This window comes from Macrosteles quadrilineatus, unplaced genomic scaffold (assembly GCF_028750875.1).
Source record: "Macrosteles quadrilineatus isolate MER2022 unplaced genomic scaffold, UCM_ALF_1.0 Scaffold_1__1_contigs__length_201487025, whole genome shotgun sequence".
Taxonomy (NCBI): Eukaryota; Metazoa; Arthropoda; class Insecta; order Hemiptera; family Cicadellidae; genus Macrosteles; species Macrosteles quadrilineatus.
In genome coordinates this window covers 191,411,097-191,422,115 of record NW_026542594.1, presented here as the reverse complement: position 1 = coordinate 191,422,115, position 11,019 = coordinate 191,411,097, and the positions used below count along the sequence as shown (strand labels likewise).

At 35.3% G+C, this 11,019-nt stretch overlaps 1 protein-coding gene across 1 annotated transcript; it reads right to left on the bottom strand.

Moving 5' to 3' along the window:
* Positions 1-1,498: 1,498 nt before the first annotated feature.
* Positions 1,499-9,610, bottom strand: LOC128983399 (uncharacterized). Its single transcript, XM_054402678.1, has 5 exons — positions 9,527-9,610; positions 8,907-8,967; positions 6,667-7,121; positions 4,404-4,422; positions 1,499-2,039 (listed from the first exon to the last, which is right to left on the bottom strand). The coding sequence occupies exons 1-5, from the start codon at positions 9,563-9,565 to the stop codon at positions 1,549-1,551; spliced, it is 1,065 nt and encodes a 354-aa protein (XP_054258653.1). The 5' UTR covers positions 9,566-9,610; the 3' UTR covers positions 1,499-1,548.
* Positions 9,611-11,019: the final 1,409 nt, after the last annotated feature.

Sequence of the window (11,019 nt, the reverse complement as noted above, 5' to 3'; positions counted from 1 at the left end):
TCGGATCAAGATTATTTTTTCTAGCTGTCACTGATATGTTTACATTAAATGTTGTTTACAAACACCGCAAACATTTCCAATAACGTTTTTAAAGCAAAATCCAAACCAAGTGAGATTAAAAAGATTTTCCTTACATAAAGGATTTAATTAATCGAAAGTTCAATAATGTGTATTGTAACCGTAAATGAAATTAGAGATTCTTTGTGTATACGATTGTTCTGAAGTTTTGATAACCGGGAAAAAAGACCTTGAATCAGTGTTGCATAGGGCTGGGAACTTACATTTATAAAATCATCGTCGCCAATAGCTTACTAACAAGTTTTTCACTCATTGACGGCGTTTCAATGGCGGTTGAGTGAAGTGTACAGTGAAAAATCATCACTGCAGTGGGTGATAGTAACAGAGGTTTGCCGGTATACCGATGATGCTAAACTCGCTTTTCCAATGTGTCACTTTCGGTTTTACTCACCGCTATGTGCTGCAATCGCTGGACCATACAGCCAATAAGCCCATAAACTGTATCTTGGTGACGTAGACCTACCAAATTAATCATGACAACCTATTTGACGATGATCCTTGATACCGGTACTTTTACCTACAATACATGTCCTACCTACTTAGGAAATCAAATTAAAAACGTTAAAAAATACAACATTGTGTGATTTTTCACATTTCCTTCTTATGTTAACTACATGTACGAAACATAGTTTAGAGAATACGCAATCTTTTATATTACAAAAAGCTGTTTGGATGAGGTTGTTTTGTTGTCACCAAAATGTTTACATTAAAATTTGTTTACAAATAATTAAATTAATGTGAAATAACTTTGATTTTCTATAACTTTTTGTAATAAAATCCAAAACCAAGAGAGATCAATAGCCTCGGAACTAGATTAACGCATTTAATTGGTCGGATGTACTATAGTTCTTAACTGTAAACGTTAGTTTTTTGGTACTGGGTTTTTCCTTAGAACCGGTGGTATCAACAAGAATAATTTTTACGTACCAACACATCACTATTTACAGATTAGTTATCGTTAGTGTTGCACCTTATTTATTACAGTAGGATTCAATTTAACTGATGTCTTACTGTATACGATTTGCTTTTTCTTTATATGTCATTATATTAGTTTTATATATAATAGTTTTGCCAGCACATCTGAAAATATGCAAACCAACTGTTGTTCTTTGTATAATAAGGTTTCAACTGACTACTATAAGATCCCCGTGCGTAAAACGGACACACAGCTAGTCATAATCTAAACTAAGTAAAACCAAACTGAATTAACTAGCATAAACTAAGCGCCAAAGCGCACTGTATAAAAAGACCTCTTGAAAAACAAACAATATTTATCGCGTGAAAACTGCATCTGAGTCTATATAAATATCGAACTAATACTCCGATAATATATCTCGTAGGTTCACCTAACTGGGATGTATGGTTCTAGGGTTGTAAATAGTCCAATAGTAAGTCAACAAGATTTTTATTTGGTTGATAATCCTTATTCAGACGAGAACTTCAGATGTTCGGGAAAGTGTATAAACCTGGCTAGTTGTCTTCAATGAACCAAAAAGGTTTTTCCACTTTTAAGGCCTCGTTGCTAGTCCAATCCTTTGTCTTTGGGCAACTGACGTAATAAGGGTCGGTTCGAAGAATTCGAACTCTCCCTTTAAAATCACCGGATTCCAAAAAAATGTGCGTTTTATAACATTTTCCCCAAAAGTTATTCCTTTTAAATACAAGGGTAAATTTGTAATCACCAACGGTGTTCTTATTGACTCTGTTTATGTATATTCCTTCGTCCGTACAACGGTCTAGAAATAACGTGTCCAAGATTACATCCTCATACGTTATAAATAGTCTTGCCATTGTTTTGGTGGTTGTTTTTTTGGTGCTGCTAATTGTTTCCTCTGTGTATTGTTGGCAATTCATCTTGATTTTCGAATTAGCTTTCGGATTGAAAGTAATAGGTTCGCCGACAGGATTTTGAATTTTTTCATAATCCATGATTTCAGACGTATCCGATGGTAAAAGGTTATCTATAAAAACCAGTAAATTAATTAAAAATGTCAATACAATGGCAAGGTTACAGGAGTGGGGGAAAGAAATAATGCTGTTCTGTAGATGTACTGAATGATAAAGTTACACAATGCAATGGCAAGGTTACAGGAGTGGAGGAAAGAGAGAACGCTGTTCTGTACATCTGCCGTATGATAAAGTTACACAATGCAATGTCAAGGTTACAGGAGTGGAGGAAAGAGACAATGCTGTTCTGTAGATCTGCTGTATAATAAAGTTACACAATGCAACGGCAAGGTTACAGGAGTGTGGGAAAGAGAGAATGCTGTTCTGTAGATCTACTGAATGATAAAGTTACACAATGCAATGGCAAGGTTACAGGAGTGGGGGAAAGAGAGAATGCTGTTCTGGAGATCTGCTGTATGATTAAGTTACACAATGCAACAGGAGGGTTTCAGGAGTGGGGGAAAGAGAGAATGCTGTTCTGTAGATCTGCTGTATGATAAAGTTACACAATGCAATGGCAAGGTTACAGGAGTGGGGGAAAGAGAGAATGCTGTTCTGGAGATCTGCTGTATGATTAAGTTACACAATGCAACAGGAGGGTTTCAGGAGTGGGGGAAAGAGAGAATGCTGTTCTGTAGATCTGCTGTATGATAAAGTTACACAATGCAATGGCAAGGTTACAGGAGTGGGGGAAAGAGAGAATGCTGTTCTGGAGATCTGCTGTATGATAAAGTTACACAAAGCAATGGCAAGGTTACAGGAGTGGGAGAAAGAGACTATGCTGTTCTGTAGATCTACTGAATGATAAAGTTACACAATGCAATGGCAAGGTTACAGGAGTGGGGGAAAGAGAGAATGCTGTTCTGGAGATCTGCTGTATGATTAAGTTACACAATGCAACAGGAGGGTTTCAGGAGTGGGGGAAAGAGAGAATGCTGTTCTGTAGATCTGCTGTATGATAAAGTTACACAATGCAATGGCAAGGTTACAGGAGTGGGGGAAAGAGAGAATGCTGTTCTGGAGATCTGCTGTATGATAAAGTTACACAAAGCAATGGCAAGGTTACAGGAGTGGGAGAAAGAGACTATGCTGTTCTGTAGATCTACTGAATGATAAAGTTACACAAAGCAATGACAAGGTTACAGGAGTGGGGGAAAGAGAGAATGCTGTTCTGTAGATCTACGGTACTGAATGATAAAAGTTACACAAAGCAATGGCAAGGTTACAGGAGTGGGGGAAAGAGAGAATGCTGTTCTGTAGAGCTACTGAATGATAAAGTTGCACAATGCAACAGGAGGGTTACAGGAGTGGGCGAATGAGAGCGTGCTCTTTATGCTGTATAATATAATTACTCAAAAATTATTTACTTTATAAACAAAACACCTTTTTAACCACTAGTGTAGTTGAGTGGATGGACTGAAGCCCTTTGAGATCGGGCCTTATGCAATCTGTATAACTGAATCGTGCAATAATATATTGAGGCAAAATTTATAAGGGTTTCTTTTGACAAACAGTGACCATGTTATTTTACAAACTAAATTTAAATTGATATTGTCTGTTCAATCTAAAACTAACATAAACATTTTCAATTTTTAACTTCAGCCTTATCAATTGCTCTGGTTGTCACGAAGTATCACGCATATGTACACACAGAGTCTAGCATTTTCTCTTAGCAAACTAATATACGATCTAAATACAGTACATTGTATAAAAAACATTCGGGTGGAAACAGTTTATCGACGAATATACAATAAGGTATTACAGTTTATTACGATAATACCCCTGAATTGCCGTATTATAGGCCTACTGATTTTCTTTGTTCAATCCAAATTAGAACTAGATGGAATAATTTAATTCAGCTATTTAAACTTACTAGCAAACTGTCAAGCCAATGTTTATCCAAGGCTACGAATAGGCTTTTAGAAAAACGTCTTACTATTGATTGAAAAAAGTTACTGGCTACATGAATCATGCTGGAAATGTGCGCCTATGTCAATTAAATGTTTTTATTAGCATTCTGAAATCAAAGTATATTAAGGCTGTTATTAAATGATGTTGTGTTATTGACTCCATGCTAGTAGACTAAGTAGTCTACTTAATACACCTACTTACTAACGATTTCAAAGGGACAAGTGTCCGGATAGTGAAATATATATCTGAGCCTAGTGTTGGATGTGGAAACGGTTGAGTTCACCTACATTAACTAAATTGAATAAATATTTTGTTACTAAAATAGTATTTATCTACGCAAATGATAGTTAAATATGAAATCAAAATCAACTGTTCTATCAATTGTTACTTTTAGGCTTATATATAACAACAGTTGTAGACAATATAAGACTAAAGGTATTGTGATTCTAATTGTAGTAAGTACTTACCTGTAGTCGTATGAGGAGTCTGAAAAAAAGAAGTTGAATGAGAATTCTTTTTGTAAAAGGTTTATAACTGTCAATACCGTGTTCCAAAAAGAATGGATCAAATTTACATCTGATATACGCTGCATGGTAACTGGATGGCCAAGGGTCGTAGAAAAGTCAACTATGTCTGATTCTAAATCTGGATTTTTTTAGTTTTTCTTTTTACCCTTCACAATTAATTAGCTGTTCAATAGTTGTTGGTACGTAAGAACTCAAAAATGTACATTTGCGATATGGAGGTGCAGTTGAAAGCACAGAGAATTGAATTGTTTATAAAGACGAGATCTGTGGGTTTGTGAAAGATCAAGTGTGTCGTTCGCCGATTTCAAACGTAGATGAACGAAAAACAAAGATGAAGCAAAGGGAAGCCTTTGAAAAAATATCTAACGAAATGCGCCACAATGATTGACCACAGCTGGAACACTGACTTGTTCTTCGAGCAAATAACGGAGAATATGTAGAGGTTAGGCGATGAAACCATGGTAAAAAAACATATAAAGAAAAAAATGTATTAAGTAAACCCTTTATCTTTAACTGAGCGGAGCGAAACAAAGCGAGCAAAGCTCTTATACTACCCTCCTGCTTTTCTTTTACAAATACTCCTCCAGTACGGCTGAAGCAATCTGCACGAAAATTAGGAGTCATAGAAACCAGCCATGGGAAAGTATACATTTGAAAAGGTACGAATCGGACCACAGGGATTTTCCCGACGTGAATTTAAACTTCTGTAGACTTAACATAGGCCTTATGGATTAATTGGTCGCCATGATATTTTTTTGTGAGGTAGCAATAAAAAGGTAAACAAGAGTCGCAACATAGTCAACGAATCATCAAAAATAGCATATAACAAACACCGTACAGAGAAAAAAGGAAGAACAATCGTATTTATATCATTGAGCATAATTTACTACAAATTTAAATGAATAACCAATAGTTAGGGTAGCGCGAATTAGGCTGATACACCATTGACTTTAAATACTCCAAATAGCCATTCCATTTATGTGAACCGAATATAGCCCTACCATTGAGTTTGGATACTGCAAGTAGGCATTCCATTGCCGTGAATCAGACGTACTATTGACTTTGGATACTGCAAATAGGCACTCCATTTATGTGAATCGAATGAACCATTGACTTAGGATTCTGCAAGTAAACAATTCATTTATGTGAACCAAATGTGCTATTGAGTTTGGATACTGCAAGTATATATCTCATTTACGAGAAACAGATGTAGCACTGACTTGAGAAAAGTATTGGATTAATGTGCTAGCTCCGCTCAATATTGAAAGCAGACAACCGCATTGTACACCTAGTAATAAAGTGATTATGTCAGTATTCTTTTGGTCCATTATCTTTAGACACCCGTTATTATGTTTGTTGCGATATATTATAGGGAGTTACCCAAAGATAATTATTGTAAAAGTAGATTCCTTGACCCATCTCCATTTACGGTGGCTGACTGGGACGGGTGGCGTCGTCCTGTAATCAAGCTACTAGGTCACGAATAGTGGGTTTTTAGGCATGCACTGTGGATGCGATACTCCCTGGTGTGGATTAACGTCCACACGAGTGAGTACTACGACCATCCGCAGTACTATTATGATAATTAGACCAATTCGTATATACCAAGGCAAAAAAGAGGTTCGGATTCCACTATAAACTGTAGGTCCCTTAGTTTCCATTTATTAATTAATAGCTGTGTCTAAGGAATGTCGACCTCAGTCACTAACAAGACTACAAGATCGCGTCACTCATCCTACACTCATCTCCATTCATACTTGGCTTAAAATACCTACTTTGTATGGTCGCCAATTAATAAGAAAGAAAAGAAAGTATGTTCGATAGCGGTATTTATGAGTGGTTCAATTGCAAAAATACATTGGTCTTAGGGGTTGCCAAGTAACTATGTTGGTTGAACAAAATAACAAGGAAAAAGTAAAGAAAATATAAGTAGTAAAACATAAAGTGTATAACAAGCCATCCACATTCCACGCTAGCAAATTACAATATACAGCACAGAGAGAAAAACATCAGTTGTTACTAATGAGCAAATATTACACTGAAGATTACTGGATATAGGTGAAGATAGATCTGATCAAATACTGATTATTTTACTTGGCTCTCTCCTGCCAAAACGTAATCCCCGAAAGTACTGATGCAATTGTTAGCAAACTTTGGTTTGACAGTGAAATAAATATTTGAAATATCAGTAAATAAAACTTACCGGTGCACTATTGATGCAGTCTGTCAATTCTGAGGGCTCTCTGTCAAATTTTGCGTAGTGAAGATGTGTGGTAACCATGTATTCTCTGTAGAGACAATCTTGATGAAAATTCCCCGAGAAGTATAAACGCTTAATCATGTACTTGATTTTGAATTTCAAAACATCACCCGTAGGCCTAGTCACTTCAAATCGAATTATGTCTTCCTTCACTTGATTGCAAACATTTTCAGTATTTCTTGGTTTAAATATATCTATTAGGTATCCTTCTGGTCCGTATATAAACACCTTGGCTTCTTTGCTATCTTTCACGCATTTTACAAGCAAGTCTTTGCCTGCTACGAATGGTATTGTGTATTGAGTTACGCCATCTTTCAGATGATTCTCTGGGTTGATGAACTTCGGCAAGTATTGATACAAATTAAAAAACTGGCGTTCTCGTTTAGGAATTACCTCAACTGAAAGATAAATATATGGGTTTATTATTATGACAATATGTAGCATTACACAACTGTACTAGTTTTGATCATATCACAACCAAATATTTGAAACCCCCTTTCACTCAATTGAATAGACTTCTTCGAGTGTTGTCGAATTTAGTTCACAGTCTTTTTATTTTGTTGACAATTTGAAAGTATGTTAGTTGTTTTCAATTTTGGGTAACCTTTGAAAAGAGAGAGTTTTGGTCACATAATGTAAAGCCATATAAACATTGGTTTTTTCATGTAGATTGTGGAAGGAAATGAACAAAGAACAGACAAGAATAAATTATCAAAGTCTACGAGTTTTAACTTGTATTCTAAATTGTTCAATTCAAATTATAAACTCAAAGCTTTAGTTCAATTAAGATTTATCATTATGATACGTTTTAGGTTTAAAAGATCATAACTTTTGACTGATAAAGTTTGGTGGAATATCTTTGAAGATGAACCTATTTGGCTGTAGTGCGATTATGTGTACATACGTGTCAAATTTTGAGGATAAATTAAAACAAACAGACTGGCATATATTCTTGGAATCGACAATAGTTAAATATACTTTAAACTTACCCTAGCCTACTTTTAGAAAAGTACTTGGCCATTATAAAATATTTACTGTGAAATAGAGACGTGATTCCTAATTCCAAATCAACTAATGAACAGGTGTTGACCTAAATTATGGTATCCAAATTATAAGAGATGGTTGCTTTGAAAATAATAAATTATATGAGTAAATATTAAAATATTGAATCTTCTTGCAAAATTACTGTCGATTATTACATTAATAGGATAATGCGGTTGCTGTGAGTGGGATACACATAAAATAACTGTTCGAACATACAGAAATGATGATTTACGTTTCGTTTGAAAATCTCTTAACATATAAATTCAATGCAGGCCCACCTTTTGGGTTTCAAGTTAGGGACCAGAATGATATACTATCGAGATGATAACTCTTTATAGACTAAAGTTTTGACCAATTTAAATTATAGTAATTACAGCTAATTGTGTTGCTGATTATTCACTAATGCAATCAGATAAGTTCACCACGTACAAACAGGATAACGTTATACGACAGGCCAAGGAAGCAAGACTCGAGTTTGGTTTATAAAATTCAGTAGCCTATACTTAATGTTTTCTAATAAATTAGACAGTTAAATATCTATATATTAATTTGAAACTGTTTTTCTTTGTGACAGCTAATTTGAGAGAACGGCTGGGCGTAGAAACTCAGTAGAGGTGTCTAAAGAAAGGTCTTGGTCTGTAGATGAGCCATCAAAAGAGAAACATCGTGAAATCCCTTGGGGCTCTGCCCCAGTGGCCTTTAAATTCCCATCCCATGTTATTCTTATGGAGGAAAACGGTGTTTTGTGACAGCTAATTTGAGAGAACGGCTGGGCGTAGAAACTTGGTAGGGGTCTCTAAAGAAAGGTCTTGGTCTGTAGATCAGCCATCAAAAGAGTAACGAAGTAAATTCCCTTGGGGCTCTGCCCTAGAAGCCTTTAAATTTGCCTCTTTAGATTTGTTTACATTACGACCATATGCATAATTCTACACTACTTTTTAATGAAACAGCTGTTTAACTTAAAAAACTTGACACGTATGACCACATGATCGCACTACAGCCAAATTACGTTCATCTTCAAAAATATTCCACCACACCTTAACCGCTTCTAGCTAAACAAATCCAACTGTACAGGTTGTTACCTAAGTTTTAAACTACTATCTAAATAGAGAAATACTGATAATGGATATCGGTTATACCATGGCCTTTTGTTTTCGACGTCAAAAAGCAAGAGGCTCCTTCAATATAGATCTGATAAATCTGCAACAGTTTAAGCCAATTTCAGTTTAAACACTCAACGAGCTGTTAGCCCGTCCTACTATCTAATACTATCTGATTGTACTTCAATAATCTAATAGTATCATCTAATTACGTGAAAAATCAACTATTCCTCCTATACCTCAGTCTGTAACTCTACCTACGGTTGCATTGCCGTCTTTCGAAGTGGGATAAGTATCACCTGATGATTAATCTCAAATTCTACAACTATATTTTAAATCTGAATTCATTTTACAAAATATTCCCCGAGCGAAGAATGTGTCAGCTGTTATTGTCAATTAAAAAAAAACAGAGAGTAAACAAAAAACAAACAACACGAAGAAAAATTTCGTCGTAGTCCTCACTAGTGCGGACATTAATCCACACCAGGGAGTATCGCATCCACAGTGCACACCTACATTTAGGCATACGTTACATCCTTAACCTGTAGAAAATACAACTCAAAAAAAGAAAAATTTCATTTTCATCAAATAACACAGTAAATTGTAGAAATAATTAAAAGAGTATCTTAAGCAAATGAGTAAAACATATAAAACCTTACCAGAAATGATCCAAAAACCACGATAAGTCTTGGTATCATGGTACAAGAAAATGAGTCGTGAACTATTCGCGCACATGCATTTCGATCTCTAGATGTAGGCTTTCGTAATGTAGCTGTCAAACTGTGTAGTGAGAAATGACAATTAATTGCCTACAAGTGGCATAATCTATCTAACTGACGTAGTACGCAGGTAAAACTCATAATTCATAAATGTATGCCGTGCACAAATTAATTTTACATTGACGCAAATCACTCACTGTTAACCGCCGAAACATTAAAAACTAAACACTGAAAAATATAAATGTGTACCTATATGAAAATTTAAAACTTTAAAATAAAATGAAAACCTACTTTGGAATGATAATGCTCATAATTTATATCATTTGAGTGCAACCAAATAGTTATTATCTAACTATGAAATACAGAAAATAAATCGAATGGTTGTTTGGTAACCTTCCTCATAGCAAACCTGTAGACTACAAGAATTGTTAGTTATTTTGTGAAATCTTAAAAAAGGGGTGTTGTAATAATAAACTTAATAAATCTTTCCCAGTACAATACAAAACGTGTTTCCCGAATGCATATTTAAGATGACCAGTATTTAAGATGCAAGTATTTTTCAATTTGTGGTGAACTTAGCTTCTTAGCAGAGTCCACTCATAATAACATAACAAATTATCATCTGTCTGAACTATTTACAGTCGGTTAAGGAATATATTTTACCTAACCCGCCATGTTAAACTTCCCTATCCCAAGCGTGATGTATACATCTTCTTTCTTTACTTCTCGAGTGGTGTAAAGTTGAAAAAACTCACTCGGTGATGTAATGAAACCCATTTAAAAAACATTGAGTGATTAACTGAAATAGTTATTTGTGTAACTAGTGGTGAAAGTGGCACTTTGCTGCACACGAGAGAAATGTTTACGCACGAGCCGCAGGCGAGTGCGGAATGATCTCGAGTGCAGCAAAGGCCTTTTTCACTCGTGTTACACATTATATTTTTCCTACAGTCACTATACATCATATAAATAATAAGTCTTTCAAACACTATACAAGACGTTTTTAGATTCAGCTGGCAACACAAATGGTGTCCTTAGAGAAAGTAGTACCCGCGGTCCGTATCACTCCGCTATTTTTCCTCGGCAAGAAATGTGCTCCGCGTTTTGAGAATATAGTTCCGTATGTTTTTGTAATTTGAAGTGGTTTCCGCGCCTAAAAAAATGCTTTAAAGGTATTTTCTTGTTTATTAAGATCGTAGGAATGTTTTAAAAACGTTTAAAAGTAAAGTCCAGAAAGTTCAGAAATACCGAAAATATAAACACGAAATTACAGGTTAAATCGTAGTTATAATAGTCAATCAGCTGCTCATAGTATTTTAATCTTTAAGTGTTGCCAGCCTATTTCCAAGCGTACACGGATTACGTGCATAATAGAACCACGCTGTTTTGTGTCGTTTCGTTGGAATCCTGATGTGCGGCAAAGTATAAACCGT

What these genes read in the sequence shown, in the direction of transcription:
- LOC128983399 (XM_054402678.1), bottom strand. Translation starts at nt 9,565, where the DNA reads ATGATACCAAGACTTATCGTGGTTTTTGGATCATTTCTG. An exon ending in TGGTTTTTGGATCATTTCTG is followed by an intron (nt 8,968 to 9,526) that starts GTAAGGTTTTAT and finishes AAACTGTTGCAG; the next exon opens with ATTTATCAGATCTATATTGA. An exon ending in GTCGAAAACAAAAGGCCATG is followed by an intron (nt 7,122 to 8,906) that starts GTATAACCGATA and finishes TTTATCTTTCAG; the next exon opens with TTGAGGTAATTCCTAAACGA.